Source organism: Lissotriton helveticus, chromosome 3_1, assembly GCF_964261635.1.
Source record: "Lissotriton helveticus chromosome 3_1, aLisHel1.1, whole genome shotgun sequence".
Classification (NCBI taxonomy): domain Eukaryota; kingdom Metazoa; phylum Chordata; class Amphibia; order Caudata; family Salamandridae; genus Lissotriton; species Lissotriton helveticus.
Genome location: NC_136061.1, coordinates 1,184,607,276 through 1,184,628,362, shown reverse-complemented (window position 1 = coordinate 1,184,628,362; position 21,087 = coordinate 1,184,607,276). Strand labels below are relative to the sequence as shown.

Below are 21,087 nucleotides of genomic sequence, written 5' to 3'. Positions count from 1 at the left end.
TTCAGTTTGAATTCAGAACCGGTGTGTTGGTTCCCTTGTCCTGTGTCACTCACAGTCTGTCTTCCAGATTTAACATTTACCTTGAGTGATGCTCTTCACAATAGGATTGTCTCCAGGCTGGAGCACTCACAATAGAAGCACAAACAGGTGAGTGATCTCAGGATGTTGACTATCACCAGCTGCATCTGCCAGTGATCATGAACTCAGACAAAGAACTGCTTCCTTTTGATGACCCTTCACACCCTAACAACGGATACAGGAGCCCAACCCTTCGCTCCCATCAGTTTCAGGGATGTCAGCAATAACCTTCCTCTGTCTAAGAAAGCAACCTCACCCCCATGTTGGACACATGAATGGGCCAAGGGCTTCCAAAATGGAACCCAAAGGCCTTTATCACTCTGGTTCACTTATATAGCCACATATACCACTCCACTAGCATAAACACACATGCCTCAGTGAACCGGATTTTCATGCTAGTATTCCAGGTTTCCCATGAGCAGTAGAACTATGGGTGAGTGGGACAGCAGACTCCCACTCACACACCACGGATAAAAAGTCCTGGCTAGAGTATAATCACTATAAAGCATGGTATGCTGTCACAGCTGTGCTATATGTGCAAAAGTAGTCCAGCCGTCACTGTGAGGGGTTTGCATGGTGGAAGCCTCCAGATTCAGGACAAATGCAGAACCTCTTGAAACTCAAGAGCAGACCTATGCCTCAGTGAGTACACACTGAATTAGTGTGAAGCTGGGGCCAAAATTAAAAAAAACTTTATAAGAGATGCCTGCAGTTCAGGGGTCGTATTACACATTAGCACTGCTTGTGCCCGGCACAACTTTCCAAAGGTGATCCGGGTGCAAACAGTGATAATGCGCCCCTTTATGGTGTATGCGCTGCCCATAGGACAGCCGCTAAGTCGTGGTGCCCCCAGGGCATTGCATTCATGTGAAAACACAGGGCAGCCGGTCTGTGTGTTCATAGTACAGGCGGCGCCTGCCTGCACTTTCCAAGGGGTTTAGAGATCCCCTTGCAGGTGGGTGCAGTTGCTAACTACACCCGCCTGCAAGAGGATGTCTGGGGGGTCCATGGGACCGCTTTTACCCCCCGCAGAGGGCTGCTGTCAGGAGTCGCAGTGACATTGTGCCACCTTTTAAATGGTGCACTGTCATTGCGCCTCCTGAGGGCTTCTTTGACTCTGCGCCCGTATCTGTAATATGGACCAGATGCAGAGTCTAAGGAATTCCCTCATTTGCATAGGGCACCCCTATGCAAATGAGGGAACTCCCTATGTTGATAGCACTGGTGCTTTAAGTGTGCCAGCGCTATCGGTATTACAGAAGGGGACGAACAAGCGTCTGCGTCTGCCCCGGGGGCATGCAAAGCGTGCTCAAACGCCTGTTGCGTCCCTGGGGCACCATCTGTAATACGGCCCCAGGTACGCAGGACAGGGTGCACGATTGTACACCATGCAGGAGGCATTCCCATCCCATCATGAAAGAACATGTGGTCTCTTAGCACCTGTTGGGGATCCAATAGAGGATGAGCGGTGAGGATGGCAGAACAACAGAAGGCCAGGTCTTTTGGTGAGCCATAGTTATCTTTGCAGTGTGGATGAAACTCAGAGTTGGCTGGTGGGGCATAAATGTTACTGCTGGAAATGATGATAAGAGCATTGGTGCAGAAATGGACTGGAAGGATTCTGGATGGAGGGGTCCTTGCAAACATGTATGTTAAAGTTGCTTACCATTATTCTGTGGGAATATAAATATCTATTTCTTCTCACGCTGAGCCCTTACATTGATCCCAGTGCTTAATTTGAGTTCCAAAGCCCTGCTGAGAAGCCTGTGGCTGGTACTATTAAATGTCAGCGCGCCGAATATAAAGGCTGCATATTTGATTCCTATTTATTACACTACTAGAAAAACACTGCCCCTTTGTCTCACTCTCGTAGGTGCCAGCTTTCTCCCTTTATGACAGCATTCCGCCCATCTATTCCTCCTTTTCCCTTGTGTTTTATTCCCTCTCTTGCTTTCCCTAAATGTCTAATGAGGACAAATAACTGCCAGTCCTCAAAACTAAGCAAAGGCAACCAGAGGCTCAATTTAAGTACTAATTGCTCCCATGATTCTTGGCTGGAAGTTATCGAGGAAACAATAGCATTAATGTGCATCGTATGACAAGCCGATAGTCTTTAGAAGTTGTCTGCAGAGAAAGGGCAAAATACTCCTCGGGATAAATAAGGGAACGCATACCCTGTCTTGGGCATGTGAATCTGGGCAGAGAGCTCGCTGTTCCCCACATCTGTAGACAGTTCAATTTAAGCGCACCCCTCAATGTGCGAGTAAACCTGACAGGTTTCCTTGAAAGAACTGACAACAAAGGTAAGAGGGAAATGATACTGTACGATTGTCTGGACCAGGCGGCCTTCAAACCAGCAAAGAACTGTAGGAAATGTGGATCCAGTCCCAACCCCTAATTAGAGAAAAATACGAAAACGATCTCCTGGATATTGACACCTGAGATTAAACCCCCCCAGTGAGCTATGAATAGCGGACACTGCAGCATCTGAAGCGTGCATCCGTGACTAACATGAGGGCAAGTAATCCTTGCACTAACTACAGAGTATTTCAAAGGTGACAAAATGCTGCAGGTCAGGCCTGTAGCCCACGATCAGAACATGCCCATGGAGACTCTCGCATCCTACCCTTGTCTCGGATCTATGCCAAGCCCGGGGCACGACCGCCTGTTCCCTGGCACGGGTGCCGACGCTCTGACTCACCTGGGAGGGAAGAAGAGGAGGCCCCGCAGGGGAAACAGGCGGTCTGCGCAGTCAGGTGGTTAAAGGTGCCAGCAGGGCACGGGAAGCATTCCACTGGTTGGCGCGCTTGGCTCATGTTGCCGTAGGTGCCCGCTGGACAGGGCACGGGCGCCGCACTCATGGGCGGACAGTAGTAGCCAGCAGGGCAGACAAACTGAAAATAGCTGTCTGTACCTGTTGGGGCAAGAAAAGGGATGCTTTTCATTATGCGTGTTCCAAATATGTGAATCACGAAGTTCAGTATGCCAGTAATTCAAGCACGAAAGACATACAATTAAACAGAGACGAAGCGAAAATAAAGGCCTAAGTTTTGAAAAGGTTCTTTAGAAATACTTCCGTTCAGTCTTGAAAGACTGTACTGACAACCATAGCGTTCTGTCTACATAAGCACATTAACACGTTCTTTCAGGCTCTCACTCTTACCCTCGCCACATTCCTTCCTGCACTCAACTTGATAGCTTGCCAATTGATGCTCCCCGTTTTTTTTTTTCTTTAATTTGTTGTTTTCCTCCACGATTTGCCAACTTAAATTGCCGCCACACTTGTCTGCCTTATTCTTATATGACAGGTCAAGGGGGAAGCCAGTGTCTCTGATCCCTCTCCTCTCTCAAAATCAAAAGTACTTACTTTATTTCCCAAAAATATATTCTTATAGAAAAATTACACACAGTTCTCATTCATAAAAAGAAAAAGCAAAGATAGGAACAGACAATTTTTGTGAAATAAAAACATCTAAACATGGTTGCATCCTTCCACTACGACTACTAGTAGATTATATTCCTCCCCTTCTCCCTGAGAGTGGCTAGATTAGGAAAGTTGGAACATCATAGATTACAACGTGAATAATAAACCCTCAGCTGTTCTCTTTTTTCCAGGATTTCCCTAAAACCACTGGAAAGTCTTTGATTTTTTCGGCTCATAACCCACCTGTCTCTTTGTTCACTTACTCTCAGGACAGCTGTACCCGGCGGGGCAGGGCTGGCATGGTAGATCTGCCCTGGCACTGGGGCGGTAGGTGCCCGCTTGGCATCTCTGGCACGTCTTATCAAAGGAGTCCCGCAATCCCACTACGTGCAAGGCCACGTGGCCGCCATCACACGGCAACCACTGGGCAGTACCTGGAGGGCAGTAATAAGGGTAGCGGCACCTGAGCAAAGAGAAGAATAAAGTGTGTCCGTTATCCAACAGGGAGTAGACATGTTGCACTCGAAAGGGCATTTGCAGAAGTGAAAGGATGGAAGAAGCACTCACACTCCCAGAGCACCACATAACAAAATACAGCAATTCAATTACTGTCATGGAGTCTAACAAAGGAGCCTGACTGAGGTAGGCTGGCTTCTAGGGGAGATTTCCAGAGAGCGTCTTTAACAATCAAGCAGCACTGTAAAATGCCTCACAGTAACTGTTACAAATGAGAGGATGGCTTAATAAAAGGCAGTTCCAAAAATGAAAGTGTTCTGAGCCTTAAAGCTACCCAAACATTCCTATCGCGTGTGGTCTCCTCAAGGTGTGTTGCCTTTAGGTATAGTCTTGCTTGCATCATGCATGCTCGCCAGAAGCTGCACCAGAAACGTGTTTGCTGTTTAAGCAGCAATGGTTGTGGTTGTTCAAAAGAAGCAGAACCATGGCCTAGACATGGAAACTTACAAACATAATTAATAAACGCATACATAGAAAAGAGAAGAGAGAATCTAGCACATGCCCTGACGCCTTATGCAGAAGCCATATTAATGGCTGCCTAGAAGACATATACCACGGAGGGCCCACTCACAGCTGCCCACTGGCGTTGTACGTAGATGACCCTTCAGGACAGAAATACCCTCCGGGGCACTGGGGTGGGATCCCAGTGCGCGGGGGGCAGTACGACCCAGCCCTGCAAACGGTCTCACTCATGGAACCTGAAGGGGGGAGACAAAAACATGGTAATGAGGGAAGGAACCATTCTGGACATCTTTCCTAACATCAGTTAAATACCAGACATGCACTGACTTTACTCACAATATCACTCCTGGCCTAGCACGTGCTAACAATCTGTGTATCTACACACTACCTGGTCCACCCATCAGCCAGGTGTTGCCCAGTACTCAGGGTGGTGCATAATTAAGTTATCAGTCCCACCTCCGGTGTTAAAGCAACACATGGGACATTTTGGTCTAGAAACCATGTAATAAAGAAGTGACTGAGTCGCAGTTGATGAAATGTTTGGGATGCAAGGTGAACCACACTTGTAGAAATACTTTTGCTAAGTCACACGGTGAAGAGCTCCTGTGATAGCTCCAGGAGTTGCACAGTGTGTCATCACTACAGTGTTGACATGGATGCAGTGACGGCCCATGATAACAGCTACACCTACTTAAAGATTGACAGCAAGAAAGACCATGACCCTCAGTCTGCAGGGTTCTATATCGCCTCCATTTTGAAAACAGAGACCAGAGAGCTGAGCATGCATAAAACAGGTGTTGAGCTATTGCATCTCTAAATTAAATTTACATTATTAAATATACATGCTTCATTAAAGGTCACATGGTGGTGTCCAAGGTCATGACTAGTGCTCTAGGGCAATGCAAGCAACAAGGTCGGTGGCAATGTTATACTATAGATATTAAGCGAATGTACTCACCCTCAAAGAGTCAACTCACCACTTGGGCACTCGTAGCCGGCTCTGCAAGGCACATTGTTGATATTGGCTTCTCCTGTCACCATTGGATCTGGGCAGAAATACCCAGGTGGGCAAAGTTCACAATCGCTGGATGATGCACCACCAGCCTGAGCATGGAAGGTGCCTGCTGGGCACAAGAGAGGGCCACCGCTTCCAGGACACCAGTACCCAGGAGGGCATGCATGGCCCTCAAAAGTTACAAGACCTGAGAGGGAAGAAATGGTCATGAGACAACCAAGGAACTGGTTGAGACCGGTGGTCTTGTGCTCACAATTCAGGCACTGGGGACTGAAGGGATGCTGAGACATCCAAGAGAAAGATTCATGTGAGACAGGAGCACTGAGCAGGGGTCAGAAAGGGGGCGTGGGAGAAGGAAAGCAAGCTGGGAGGAGTATGAGTGAGTGCACAATATGTACAAAAAGAACAGAACATGTGGTTGTGCCAGTGTATGAGACACTGTATATATATATATATATCACTAAACCTAAAAGTGGTCACTTTATGGACCTTGGAAGAGTGAAGAGCTGTGTCAATCATGACAGGATCCCTTTCTGTGCGACGTCACGGTGGGCGTGTGCGGAGGACGAACGAGGGCCGTCCTGACCACGCCCAGTCATAAATCACCCGCACCGCAGTGGAATTCCAGCTGCGGTCAACGGGTTAACATGCGGGGCTATTGTACCAGCTGTGCGCATTAAGTGTTGGACTTTTGGTGTGTCGTGGGGATGAGCATAAAAGGGACGATGCCTGTAAGACTATACAATGCTTGGCTGAGTTGCTGGTTAGTCATCAATGGAGCGCACACCGCTAGCCCCTCCTCCGGATCGCCCCTCGGGACTCTGGTACTTGTAGTTCTGTTGCTGGTACCGTCTGCCAAGATGTTCTGCTACTTACACCATCTTGACACATTTTCCTAATTGCAGGAATGCTACCTATAATCACCAGGCACGGACAGACTAATTCTGTCATCAAAGGTAATTGAAGCTAAACTCTGTGTATGAGTGCGAAAAAGAGAGCACGTGTAAGGGAATGTGTGGGACAAAGTAAAAAACAACGTGTGTGTGTGTTTGCGTGCACGTGTGTGTGTGTGTGTGAAAGAGAGAGAGTAAGATTGATTATTAGAGGTCGACCTAATCTGGTGTTTAGAGTACCCGTTTGAAAACAGAGTTCAGAACATGCACTGAAGGAAAATTTAAAAAAGGATCACTGTACAAGGGTTGGATTGAGCAAGTGGGTAGGAATTCAAAAGAGTAAGAAAAAGTGAAGAATGGAAACTTTAATATGGAAAGACAAGATAAGGAGGAAGCAAGAGATGAGAGAAAGAGAACCTCATCTCACCTGGCTTTGAGCAGTGGTACCCTGCAGGGCACGGTTGGCAGTCTCCAGGTCCCTCTGCACTGGGCAGGGCTCGATAAGTTTGGACAGGGCACGCTTGAGGCCTGCTTGGTCTGTTGCGTTCAGTGTGGTTTACTCCACTGCAGTAATGCCCAGGAGGGCAGGGATGAGCAAAGGGGTCACCTAAGAAGAACAAGAGCACAAATCCATTTAACTGTGTCACAACTAAGACCCAGAGAATGAAGGACCCAAAGACAACGGACATCTCCTGTTGATACAAAAGATGGGCAAATGGTGTTGTGTGATGTATGTGGGTAGTATACATTTACTGCATACCAGAGGTACGTCTGTTCGTTCTTTCAGCAAAGTAAAAAATAGCTCCTGTCTTGTCTATCAAGAAGTCCCAATTCCCTTCACCAAAAAAGAGATAATCAGATTTTCACAGCGGTGGGTAATGCCAGATGTTACTTATTTCGAAGGACATGGGAACAACAGCAGAACAACAAACCTGCTCCAGGGAGGACCTGGAAACATATGATACAACCGGTCATGTTTGCAAACTACTTAAGAGCGTCAGATGTTGCTGCACATTCAACCAGTAAGCACATTCGGTCATTTTGTTTCAATGTCAAGGTGCACCGTGGGAATGAGGTGCATATATTCAGGTTAGTCTGCTACTGAAGTGAAACAAGCAAGATCCTTACTGATACTGAATCCCCACCTCTGAGAGAACAATCTGCTCAAGGAGCAACTGTCTACCACACGGACTAACCTGCACTAGATTAGTATTTCATTAAAATGGTGTGCAGAACTCAGGGGCTTATCATCAAGGGATGGCGATAAGGCAAAGCGCGGTTAGCGCTTTTTTATTTATCGCCGTCTAACTCTGGAATTTATCACCCTGGTAGCACTTTATTAACAATGCGTTTCTCCAGGGTGATAAAAATTCCAGCGATAGCGGGGAAATTGCAGTTTTGCAGGGAACATCGCTGGTTTTCCAGCGATGCTCCCTGCAAAACGGAGATAACCTTGCTGATACGACCCTGTGGTCGTATCAGCATAATCCACCCCCAATGTTAGGGATAGGTAAGTCTGCATTTTAGGAGATGTTAGTTTTTGGCGAAAACAGCTGTTTTCTCCAAAAAACTAAAGTCAGCTTAAATGCTGAGGCAGCCTTGTTAATATTGCGATATGCACACCAGCGATATTTGCAAGGTTGTACTGCCCAGTGATGCCCACTCTGCATCTCATTAGAGATGCAAAGGGAGGCGTCGGGTAAAAGGGTGCTAACATGCGCTAATGCATGATAGCCCCCACTTGTAAATAGGGCTAAAAGATTATCTCGTTTTTTTGGCATTTAAAGCCAAAAAAGAGCTAATGCCCTTGTTAATATGCCCCCAAATACTTCGACCTCTCAACAGGCAAGCACATTTATCCCAATCTATAATTAAGAAAAGACTAAAGAACAGAGGGGCATATTATCAAGGACCGGTGTTAATATTATCACCATTTTATCGGGAGGAAACTGCAGATAAAACGGCGATAATGGGCTTGATAATACGCCCTTGTTAATTCCCATAGAAGCCCATGTTCTGATGTTAACATGGGCTTCTATGGGATTTAACAAGGGCGTATTATCAAGCCCATTATCGCCGTTTTATCGGCAGTTTCCTAATTTTAACAATGGTCCTTGATAATATGCCCCAGAGTCTCCTGCACCTGACAACGTGACAGAGATGTGGAAAGAATTTTACACCAAGTAAAGGAGCATCGGCAGAGTGCTATTTTACGTCCCGATTGCCTCAAAGCACTGGCATCAGACGACAAAAAGAGACAGGTACAACAACAGGACCATGGAATGATGATGTCACCCTGACACTATTATCCAAAAGCGTGAATGGTGTTCCATTACTTTGGGTGGATGGTATTCCGTTACTTTAGGTACGTCCAACAAAGAGGTAGAGGACGTTGTGTAACAGCCAGAGCTGCTGACTTTGGAGCTAGTTGCGTTACAACAACCCCGCGATGCGGAGGTGGGGGAATCGACCTAGTTCCAGGGGCCCCCTCAGGTACTTTTCAAGGGATGGCAGCTGAGAGCTCCTGACTGCATACAGAGCCTGGGGGGTCACTCCATTTTTGGAGGGGGCCCCTCGAGTTTCTTTACGCCACTGGCAGGAGAACCAGGTTCCAGTCTCGGTGTCGGCTCCACATTCTGTTCATCTCCCCACCAACCAAAAAATAAATGTGTTCTTGTGTAATGTAACCGATGCTCATGTAAAGAGCTCCAATACCTTCGGGTCGAATTCGTACTATATAAAACTGCAAAAAAAACACAAACGAATGTGTTTGGGCCCAAAACCCACCTGTCAGTGCCACGCTGTGGATTAGGAAGGCAAGAAGGGCAGGGCGCAGAGCAATATTCTTCTTTATCGCAGAGAAGGTGAGCAGCCAAGGAGGCCTCCGCAGCAAGTGCTGAGCAAAGATGACTGGGCCCTTCCATGGCCGGATCCCGGTTTCTAAGGCACGGCTGTGACGACACAATGACGAGAGAACACAAGCGACGCAACGCTACGCCATCTGGTTCAGTTCTAATGAAATCATCTTCCCCAATGATGACGTCGGTCTCGAGACTAAGAAGCGCACAGACGAATTGGCTGAATGTTTCCCCCAAGTGCTGCGGTGATTGTAAATGTGAAAGACCGCTGTACATACTAGTTTATTTTGGGAGTTTAGCTTATATATGTGAAAAGTCGCGGAACAGGTTGTTGTTGAACCTTAGCAAAGAATTGACAACACTAAATTTGCCAGCTTTTTAGGTTCTCATGAAAGGGGTTCTCAATAGGTTGGAGAATGTGACTATAGGATAATGACATTGGAATCTACTGTGCTGTAGAAAAAAGTATTACAAAGTGTATAAACAATATTGTTATATTTTCATTTTTTAATTTATTATATGGTTTGACGATGTATTTTTCGACACAAAAACTGAAATAAAATGAGGTAAACAACTAAATTACAAGTTGTGTTTTTAGGCTTTATATAATATTTAAATCATGGTGTACACTATCACTCGGCACATGTAGGGCTACAGATGAACTAATTTGTAACCAAAACCCAGGCCATCCTGCAATTAATTATTAGATACAGAGTGGCATACAGAAAGCCTAATATTGGGAGGGGACATCTCACCCTATTTATAGAGACACGGTGAGATCCCAGGAAGTTATACTACACAATGTTTCACTGGGATCTTTACTGAGAATTTGAGCTTGTCACATGTTATTTAGAAATGATTTACAACTTGCTCTGACAACCTGATACTAAAAATTGCATCACATTAACCTCACCTACTTTGAGAAGAACATTTGCCAGGTTACCTAAAAGGCAAGGGTGCAAAGCACAGTGATCACAAGTAGCAATGTATAGTTACTAAACCGTACCATGAACTACTACTGAAAGTCTGTGCATCCATACATGAGTGCCAGTGTATGCGGTACCCAATTCCAATTCAATTTTATTAAACTTGATTTAGACCTCAACTGAGGTCAACAAATACATAATTAAACAGTAATAAAACAGTTACGTTGTTCAGACATTAGAACTATTTTTAAAAACGTTAAATAAATGTATACAGAATTTAATAACAAGTAAATTCATCTGTCAGAGATTTACAAAATTAAATTAAACTTTTTGCAGAGCTAAAATGATGTCTAAAACATATAGGCTTTCTATGCCGGCGACGGGCCTCCACCAGAGTCGAATTTGGACAGACTAGTAACACGTGTAAGAAATCCTCCAGTACTCCATTACACAAATCCCAAATTTCTGTGCAACTATCCAGTTTATCCCAATTAAAAGTCAGGTTCTTTAAGGGAAGAATCCCCAACCTCATTAAAATTATGTAACACCGAACCCTATGCTCTAATAAAAAATGTATGTATCGTTGAGGAGTTTTGGGTTGTTGACTGTCTGCAAGGAGTGCAAAGTGTTTTAGCCGAGAACAGTGGTCTACATCTGACTCATACCTTATTCTTAAGGTCAGGTTCTTTAGATAGAGCTTCAGATGTGTAGAAGTCATAGATTTCAAAAGTGCAATTGTGCAACCAGACCGGTTTAGTGCAGTAGTTAAGTTCTCATGAAAAGTATGATGAGATGCTTCATCTCTAAAAGTTTCCAGTTTCAAAATATGCCTTATAGTCCCTTGGTCTGTGTGTAAGAGATTATAGGCCCAGCGAAGTATATTTGTGATAGCTTTTGATAATACGCTGACTATGGATAACTCAAGGCAGATTGCTTGAACAGGGGCTGACTGGTTGATTCTTAGCAGTTAACGTAGTAAAGTCCCTTCTTTTACATTTAGTTGATGACATTCCTTGATCGGGATATATTCCAAGGCGTATATTGAAATTAGTGGTACTTTTGTACGGTAGACCTCAAGCATGGGTGCAAAATGTCTGTTACCTGAGGAGGAATAAAATCTCAGTAGTCCATCAATGTGGGCATCAGCCTTTACACTGATACGCCCAATATGGGACGAATTTTGAAAGGACTGGGTAAAAATACTCCCCAAGTAAACATGTTCCTTAACAGTCTCTAGAGGTTTCTTATTTAATGTCCGGTTATAGTGGAGATAGTGCTTTCTTCCTCTGAATGGAAGAACTTTAGTTTCAGAGGTATTTGGTATTAGAAAATTTTCTTCGGCATACTGGTCTAGAGCATTAAGATTTCTTTGTAAACCTACCGGAGTAAGATCCATTATTGCCACATCATCGGCCTACATTAAGATGTGCATGTCCCTAGATCCTATTTTTGGTGGGAAATTATTAATTGTTTGTAAACACTCTGAGAGGTCACTTATGTACTGGGAAAATAAAATGGGAGACAGGATGCAGCCTTGCTTGAGGCTGTTCCACGTAACAATAGGACCCGTCAAACCCTTTTCACCCCCCAGCATTACATTTTGCATGTTGCAAAATGTAATGCAATAATTATAGTGAGGAGATTGTTTGGAATTCCAAGCTTTCCTAACTTAGACCAAAGGCTTGGCCTATCTACACAATCAAAGGCAGTGGTAAAATCAACAAAAACACAATAAACTGTTTGCTGCTTAATTTCTACATATTTGTCTATGACTGTTTGCAAAGTTGCAATGTTATCCGTCACAGAGTGCTTTGGTCGAAAGCCAGCCTGAGTCATTGGTATCACTCCTGTAGAGAATGCCCAATCTTTCAGATGTGCCAGCACACATGTTGCAAATATCTTTCCTGTAGCATCCAATAGGGCTATCTGTCAATAGTTACTGGGCGACAGATGGGATCCTTTTTTCAGGATAGGAACCACGAAACTCCCCTGCCATGATTTTGGAATTCTCCCAGTGGAAAAACAATGAGGAAATAAAGGAGCCAAAAACTTGGTCCAGCCTTCAGGATTACTTTGAAGAACTTTAATGGGGATTTTATCTGGGCCAGTTCCTGCAGTAGATCTTGCTGCCTTTATATATATATACAGCTATTTGTTTTGGTGATAGTGCTATTGTGTCAGTGAATTTTTCCTCCTTTCTGTGCCCAGGATACATTGTTTTTTTCAAGCCGTAGAAATTTGATTTATAAAGCTCAAAGAAATACAGTTCCCACTCCGATGGTGGAACTGGAGAGGAATAAATAGCTTTCCGGTTGTCTGTTGCTTCTGCTACTATCCTCCAGAACTCTTTGCTATTATTTTTGGTTCACTGCAGTTTGAATATCCACCCAGTTTTTGTCAATTTGTGCACATTTGGGTTTCTTCTTCCACCGCTGGTGCGCTTTTTTCAACTTTGCAAACTCTTCAGAGTATTTTATAAATTGCAGTCTAATCAGTTTGTTTAAGTTAGAGGTTACGCTGTCCGAGTGCTCTAGGACTAAGTGGTCCTTACGCTTATCACACCTAACTGTGCGGCCAGTCAAAGAGGCCACTATCTCAGCAATCATGTCCTCATAAGCTGTTATTGGGTCAGCAACTGTACATCCATTAAACAATAAAGAAGAAATGATAGCAGACTTTTTTTTTGCAATTGATTTGGAGTTCCAATTTATTAGTCCTTTTTTTGAATGGATTTCTATAGTTCCATTTTGTTGAGATAGGTACCGTGTATTAGAGGATTGCAAAGGGATCTCGGTTGCCAAAAGCAAAATTGTATGATTGCTTTCTTTTGTCATTTTAACATTCAGGGTTTGCATTTTCCCAAAGATATCAAGACTGCAGATTACGTAGACAAGAAAGGAAGTACTATATGGCCCCTTTCTGGTGTAAGCCGCATGACCCCTTCACATTTTTCATTTAGTATAAGCCCATTAAATCCCGTCCCCAGGGCAACAAACATTTTCCCCCTTTTGTCAGCTTTGGCCTTTGTCAGGAGTAGGGGTGATGGAATTGACAACATTTCCTCAAATGCTTGAGTGCTCGATTCGGTCAATAAAGTAATAGAGATTCTTCCATTAAAGTACCCCATTACCAGTATTGATGGCAAACCTTTGGAGTCTACAAATGAATCAATTTTGGTAAATACTTTGATCATTAATTGATCGTTCGCAGGCACCGGGGAATGTAAATGTTGAAAATAAGGAGATCATGCATAGAGTCCGCGGTCTCTTTCTTGTACTTAATATTTATACATTGGATAGTTGGCAGACACATATTGACTACTTCCTGATCCCAGAATATTTCTTCATTCAGTAGTATTTTAAGGCCTCTTTTTGCATGGCCCCTTCTCACCACCTCTGCCGGGAGATCATATGTAATGTAAACTTGTGATCAAAGGATGCTAGTGCCCATGTTTCTTGCAAGGTCACTATCGACGGTGAGGTTTCTAGGATCAGGGCTAGTTTTCCAGGGTTTTTCCCGGCTATGTTCCACAATTCAATACTTAAAACTAACAAGGTAGCTTGTTACCTTGCCCAGCTTATGGCTATTCAGGTTTTTAGATATCCAAGACCAAGAGAGATTTTGGGGTTCAGACCTAGGGTATTTTTTGGAGAGGCCCAAGATTCGTCGCTCCCTGTTATTTACATAGATGGTTAATGCTCCTTTAGGTGCAATCGTTTGTGCTCCTGCACTATGAAGAATGTGAGTATGACAAATAGTCCTAGTGCCTGTTTTTATTTTTAGATTTTTTTGGGCAATTTCTGTTTTCCTTAAATCAACCACATCAAATCCGTTTTTATGGATGGTATCTTTCTCCTTTAGAATAATTGAGGGTATCACGTTTTCCAGAATTCAACATTTGCCGTCATAAGCTGGTGTTTATTTGGAAAGGTCACTAGTTTTATTTCCGAAGGTGTTAAAGAGTAGAGCAGATCAATTTTCTGAAGCAAGTTTACTATTCTCCTACGATTTAGAGGTGCTGGAAACAAATTGGTTATTTCAAGAATACAAGAGGCAATCAAGTTCCCTTTTTCGTTTGAATTTCCTGGGGACGAATAATCTTCGTTTCTTGAGGTGTTCGCCAGAAGGAGGTAAGCTGAAGTATCTGTAATAATGTTTGGTGCAAAAGGATTTAATTGCGACAAGAGAATGTTTGTGTCCTATACTAGTGGTAGTTGATCTTTTATTGAGTCGCTCTCTGGAAATTTTAAGAGTTTGGACTTGTCCTCCGCTTCCATTTCTGCGGATGTAAGGAGTGGGAATTTTATTTTACTTGTTGATTGTCAAGAGAATCTTTGTTTTTCCCTCTTCTTGTGTCCTTTGTCCTTACAGTAAATTTTGGTTCTCTTTCCCTTTCGCTTTGACTGCAGTCCGGTCTCTACCTCGATCGGAGATTCAGTAGTAACTGTTGCCTCATTTCCTAATTTTTGATTTATCAAGGTTTGGCTTCTTTTCTGATCGAAGATTGGAAAGAATGAGATACCTTCTTTTGTATTGATATCACTTGAAGACTCCTTAAATAATTTCCTGAGTGAAGAGATTTTATCATCGAGAGGTACTTTAATAGCGTATTTATTACCAATAGTCCTGTTGGTCTGCGTCGTCCTTTGAATCTTTACTGGGAAGTATGATTCAGTTGGCGAAAGAGATGCTACTCTTTGTACTGTTTCCTTGTCTATGTTTTCTGGTTTTCTTGCTGAAACTTCTTGTTTATAGATAAGTTGTTTTTTCCTCTTTTTATGTACTAGGTATTGAAGAATACCAGTTTGGGTTTCCAATATCTGATTGGAGTTATCCATATAGTTTTACATTAGGGCCAATATAGATTGTAGAATTTTTTGGAGGGATAAAAGTGCACTGGATACTGTATATTGTCCATTAGGTGAGTGCAGTGAGTTCAACAACGGAAAGTCTGGTGATTGAGAAAGGTTTTCTATTTGGTCAGGGGGGAGGCTAGGGTACTGTTTAGTATTAACAGAGTCTCCTTTGTTGGTTTTAAAAGAATTGATGGAGAAACTGAGTCAACATTTATATCTGGTATGGTAAAGTCATTTACCGATATTGAGGTTGGTATCTCCTCTGCCTTTTGTAATTTTGGTTTCTGGGGGTCTGGAGATTGTTCTCCTTTTATATAGTCGCTAGGACAGTTCCTTTCTAGTACCTCCTCCGGGACCATATCATTTAAAAGTATTAAAGATTTATTCTCCAGTTCATTCTGTTTTCTCTGGGTTTTCCCCTCGTCGGCTCCTGTCATTGAGCTACTTGATTTTGAGATGCTTGAAAGAAATGTTGTTATTCCAGTGGATCCAGAGACGAATCCAATGTGAAGGGCTTTGCATTTTTTCTTACTCAGAGGCTGTTCTGTGCTCAATCTTTTCTTGTGAATAGTTCTGGTCCTAGGTTTCTTGTATGCCATTGTAGTGCAGCGGGAGGGGGAAACACTAGATCTTCCTTTCACAGTTTTAAGATTTGCTCCCAATGTGGTCTCCTAATTCTTCACCCTGGCTTGGAAATCTGGAGAAGTGTGGCTCAATGGTTAGAGCGGCAGACCCTGATGCAGAGGTCCAGCCCGGGACCAGGGTTCAATTCCCCGCCTCGGCGGGTCTTGGGCTCAAAATTCCATGGACCTGATAATTCTCGCCTCGGTGCCTATTCCAATCATGGAGTCCCACTCTGCAACTCTGGGCAATAGCTTGCTTAATCTCCACAACGGCCCCCACAACGCTAAGGATGCCTGGCCTCCCCCTTGGGGGAGCCCAGGAGTGGACACCTCACAGGGAAAGCCAGGATGGGTTCCACAGCGGTATTCATACAAGCGCCTTGAGACCCTTGCGGGTGAGTAGTGCGCTATACAAGTATCAATTTACACTGGGGGTGTGACAGGTGTAGCAGGCAACGGTAGCAGATGACAGTAGGTGATAACTCCAGAGTAACTCCAGTGTCTGTGTCTATACGTCCTTCCAATTCAGCACTGGTTTATGTAAATATATTGAGCGAGTGGGGCTGCCCTGGTAGCCCACAAGCTGCACCTGTACTAACCGGGCCGCCTCCATAGGTCTTCGGGGGTAACTCTCTGCGGCTGCTGACTGCACTCGCAGTCTCAAAGAATAATATTAACTGCTGGTCAGGGCGATGCCTCCAATGTCCTCTTTCTGCAGCTTCTGGATCCCTGCGGGCCACACACCCGATCCCTAGGATGTTTATCAGGACTTGGGGGGAAGGGGAGATCGATCAGGGCCATCTTGTAAGATGCCAGCCAGACGGGGTCAAAGATTATGGAAGGCCAAGGCTGGGGCTGGGGCTGAAAACAGGCAGAAAACGGCAGGCTGCTGGCTGCTACAACACCTGCCCCCGGCAATGCTGCAGCAACCTGGAGATTCTGGGCTTGCCACCCGCCACCCGCCTCCAGATCCTCACCTCACAAAACAGCAATGACTCAGCAGTAACTCTGAGGCTCAGCAGTGAATTGTAGTAAAGTTACTGGCCGTAAATTTACTGGACGCAGATTGAGCCCAGGTCTGGTCCGATCTGCTTCTCCCAGGCTCCTGGCCCTGTGATTCCTGTAATAGTGCAGCGCCGGTGGCAGTGGGGCTATGGGGCCACGGGGATAAAGGGTGACAGGAGCTCAAACGCTCAGGAGCAAACGCCAGCCAACGGACCGTCCCTGCTCCCGGCTCCGCTGTCCGCCACTTCCGCTCCGGTGTCCGTCTCCAGCAATTTTGCATGAGTAGGTTTTAGGCAGACAACTGGGGCCAGCAGAGCCCTCCTATGTGGCCCAGGCGCTGGTGGTGGCGGTGGAACTTCCCCCAACCGCGGCACTGGTGGTGGTATCCTTCTCGGCCCGGCCTTCTAATGCCCTCTTCTTGCCCTCATAATGTCGACCGTCTGCCCTGCATCTGCCCGGTGTCTCAAAAGGTTCTCATGGTGAGATAACTTTCACCTGCCTGCGTTACCCTAAAATGGAGGAACGCTAAACTTTCTTGTTTGGTAGTTTTTTTTTTTTTTACAAAATATGTGTAGTGTTTTCCTCTTAATCTACTTCCTTCATGTAGTAAGAAAGAGCTAACAGACTACGATTTGAGGGCCCTCTTTCACAAGCTTCACTCAGCAGCTTTCTAGTGAATTCACTTTATATAACTGTTGTACATTGTCCAATTTACGGTTTGCTTACTTACGTTTATACTCAAATAATACCAAAACATATTTATCCGAATAAAGACATATTAAAAAAACTAATGGTATACAATTTATCATACTATTCCTAACAATGAAATAAAAAGAAAACCTCAAACAATATTCATAGTGATATATTAGTAAAACGGTTTACACCTCAATCTTTATTATTTAGAAAAATCAATTTTCAAATAAAAAAAGACAAAAATCACCTACGCAGTGGTTAATGTGGTGGGATAATGGAATGATTTACAATTCAATTAAGAGTGTTTTACAGGTGCCAATGGTTGATTTGATAAAATAAAATGACTTCCTGTTCACTGTTTAGTAGGAATTGTTCATATTTTGTCTTGAAACGTACATTATGTTAAACAGTTTGCACTTCCTGAACTCTCCTACTCTATTTATATCGAATGCTAATAAAAAAAAATGTTTGAAGGTACTTCCATAGATTACATTCTAAAAACTGTCCCACTCCACTGGAAAGTTCAAGTCCAGAAGAGAATCTTTTTTTTTTATTTTACCAAAAACACTACAAGGTTTTTTGGTAAAAAAAGAAAGGCCAAAAATCAAGCAGTCCTCAGAAAGTAGTTTGCATTAGTGTACTGTGGTAAATAAATAAATAATACCCTATTTTTGGATGAATGAATGAATAACAGATAGCTCAATAAATAAGAGTCAAGATTCGAGGTAGTAGGAGTTTCTGCAGGTTTATTACAGCATAAGGACAGGATCAGGACAACCTGCATAGGAATAGGACAATAAGGCCCAGCAGCGGAAAAGAGGCCCGGCAGCTGCCGGGGCTGGGTCTGGGATGAGCGCGCTAACATTTAATAACATAACATTGATTTATATACATAGCGCAAACACATAGCATTACATTGCAGTAGGCGTAGCAGTGGGTGGAGCAGAAGGCGTGACACGTAGCAGTCGCGAGAGATAACAGTAAAAAGAGGTGTAACTGGGAGTTTACTTAGACATGTGATGTAAAACGTAACAGAATATGTCATGAATGGGCGGACACATAGGAGGGGGCTACCTAAGGAGCCGGGACCTCTAACCTAATGGTGCGCGAAAACTAGCAATGACGTATTACTAGGAGAAGCTGGGGGCTACGAACTCTGTGCTAGGAGCAGAGACTAGAGTCTGGAGGGTCGGAGCGACATGTACCTAAACCCTATCTGGTATCTAATGTTTAGGGAACATGTTGATATAAACTAGAAGTCATGAGGGGAGAGGCTAACCTGATTCTAAGACTGGACCATGCTTTATTCTACATGTAGTGCGTGAAGAATATTAAATGACCATTAAATACAGTATTTCTCTAACATGGAGACGAGAAGGCTAGACAATGACGGAAACTATTGATGCAGTTCAGTAGCTTAGGAATGCAGAGGAGGAGGACTGAACTGATAGCTGGAACTATAACATACTTTTGGCAGACTCAGAGGCAGAGCCGGGCTGCACCGGGCACTGCGAGGCAGGAAGTAAGTGAAAGGTCGAGGATACAGGTGGGGGCTGTATCGCTCCTCAGCGAGGCTTTCAGGAGACAGGAGCTGAATCTGTGGTCCGGGCCCTTTTGAGGCCTAGAAACGGGGACTTTATAATTGAATAACGTGCACACTGAGAAACGTGGCAACATTACTTTACATAGGCCTGATATTCGTAGTATTCACGAGGACTGGAAACTAACATATTAGAGGTGGACACAACTGTAATTGCGTCTTTAATCAGTAATGGGGAATAACATATGCATATTGGTCATGCACACATAACATAGGATGGATGGGGCGTAGGGACACAGAACATGGCAAAATTTACTTTTCCACATTCCCTCCTTGTCACTACGTTTCCATCAGGGAACATCAATATTCATGATACCATCTATCATTTCATACAGTACCATTTGCTCGTCTCGAATTGTCTTGGAACGGGATTTAGAACGGGGCTTGGGACTAGGAATACAAGAGGTAGCACACATGCTGCAAATCGCAGGGCCACATTGTATACAGAGGCAGCAGCTAAATATGATCGCTACTGCAATACCTAGGAAGGACAGGACTTTCCATCCCCATGCGGAAATTATATTCCAGAACCAACCGGACCATGTCCAGGTGCCTGGATCTTGGTGTAACAGATGGACAATTTTATGGAGTCTGGTTATAGCTGAATAAACAGACGGCGCGTTATTTGGAATGAAAATGCAACAACTAGATCCGAGAATTCTACAGGCCCCGCCCCTATCGGCCAGTATGACGTCAAGGACGAGACGATTCTGTAAAACGACAATTCTCATAAAGGATTGTTCTTCAGTTAAGTTACCTAGAGCGGAGGCAGTCTCATCTACTACTGCTTCAAGGGTTCTTGTTAACCTACGAATAAGCTTACTATTTACAACTGTACCTAAATAAGGGAAAACACCTTTATCTATATCAATGAATTGCTCTGCAGCGGTTTCAGTATAATCGACAATCGGGAGATTTCTCTTGTGTCTAGTGTGTACTAAGAAAGAATTCCTATGATAATCAGGTGGGGCTAGAAAAACAGGTGGCAGTAGGAAAGCAATGTAACAGGTTCCCTCCCAATCGAGGGGCAGACGGACATATGCAGTTTGACCACAAACAAAATAAGAATGACGTGAAGCTATAAAAATAGATTTCCTACTGTCACTATACTGGATAACAGTAGTACATTCACTATGACCTATATGTACAGAACCATAACTACGGACACATAATTCGCCTTTGACTGGTAGTACTGAAATAGCGGGTGAGTCTGGAGTAGTATCAGACTGAACATTCAGGACCATGAAATTCGACGAATAATTTCCTATATTATATACTTCATTTTCTAAATCTAAACCTGTTCTATGGGGGAAACCTTGCTTGTCTGGGAAACATGTACTGTTAAGAAAAGACATATCTGTTGAGAATGACATTAGCGTGGACCATGCTCCACACGAACCATTGTGTGAGAATGGATAAGGAAAGAGTGGCAGAACTCCCTTCGATGTCTGGAAAGGGGGGAGTCGACCACACACCCAACAATTTGTGGCATTGCTGGTCTGGTGTGAATAATGTAACATACGGATGAATGTGTTATTACGCATGGCGAGGCGGTATGAATATTCGTGAGGAGGCAGATCACTAAACGTGTGCTCTACTGTAGCATGAGCAGACATATTTACATGAGGAACTGGAAAACACAGATAGAAAGCATAACTGGTGCAGGAAATCATTATGCTAAGAAATAATATGAAACTTAGAAAAACGGTGCATTGAAGTGAACTTCGACTGACTCTCTCACTATGGGGGTCTATTTTATACATGTCAGAAACAGTCTAACCGTTTCACCTAGGGGAGGACTTATACAATCAAACTGGCTGACTTATTAGACCTGAGCTTTAACTTATACTCCTGTTGCGGAGTTTTCTCTAACAAGGGAGGGGTTGTAACAAAGTCTGGTGCGGGACAGTCCTTTAAAACAATGTTCTGGCAATCCTTGGAATCCTGGGAAATGTTCTTGGCAATGTCTTTAAAGTCTGGCTTTGGTCCTTTGAAAAGTTTTACATGAGAAAGGTGGACCCACCCCTTCCTGCCTTCTAGCTTGACGGCAGTTCGGGTGGTCAAGAGGACCTGACGTGGCTCTTTCCAACGTGGTTCCAGCGGACTTGATCTGTCAAAATTTCTGATCATCACCAAGG

General features: G+C 44.0%; 1 protein-coding gene across 1 annotated transcript in view; it reads right to left on the bottom strand.

Moving 5' to 3' along the window:
• LOC144824222 (uncharacterized) overlaps positions 1–21,087 on the bottom strand; it is a 652,050-nt gene that overhangs the window by 201,786 nt on the left and 429,177 nt on the right. Inside the window, exons 19-23 of the mRNA XM_078683370.1 lie at positions 6,816–6,995; positions 5,458–5,682; positions 4,590–4,716; positions 3,766–3,965; positions 2,780–2,992 (exon numbers count right to left, since the gene is read on the bottom strand). Of these exons, the coding sequence (XP_078539496.1) occupies positions 2,780–2,992; positions 3,766–3,965; positions 4,590–4,716; positions 5,458–5,682; positions 6,816–6,995 (945 nt within the window). The remainder of the gene's footprint in view (positions 1–2,779; positions 2,993–3,765; positions 3,966–4,589; positions 4,717–5,457; positions 5,683–6,815; positions 6,996–21,087) is intronic.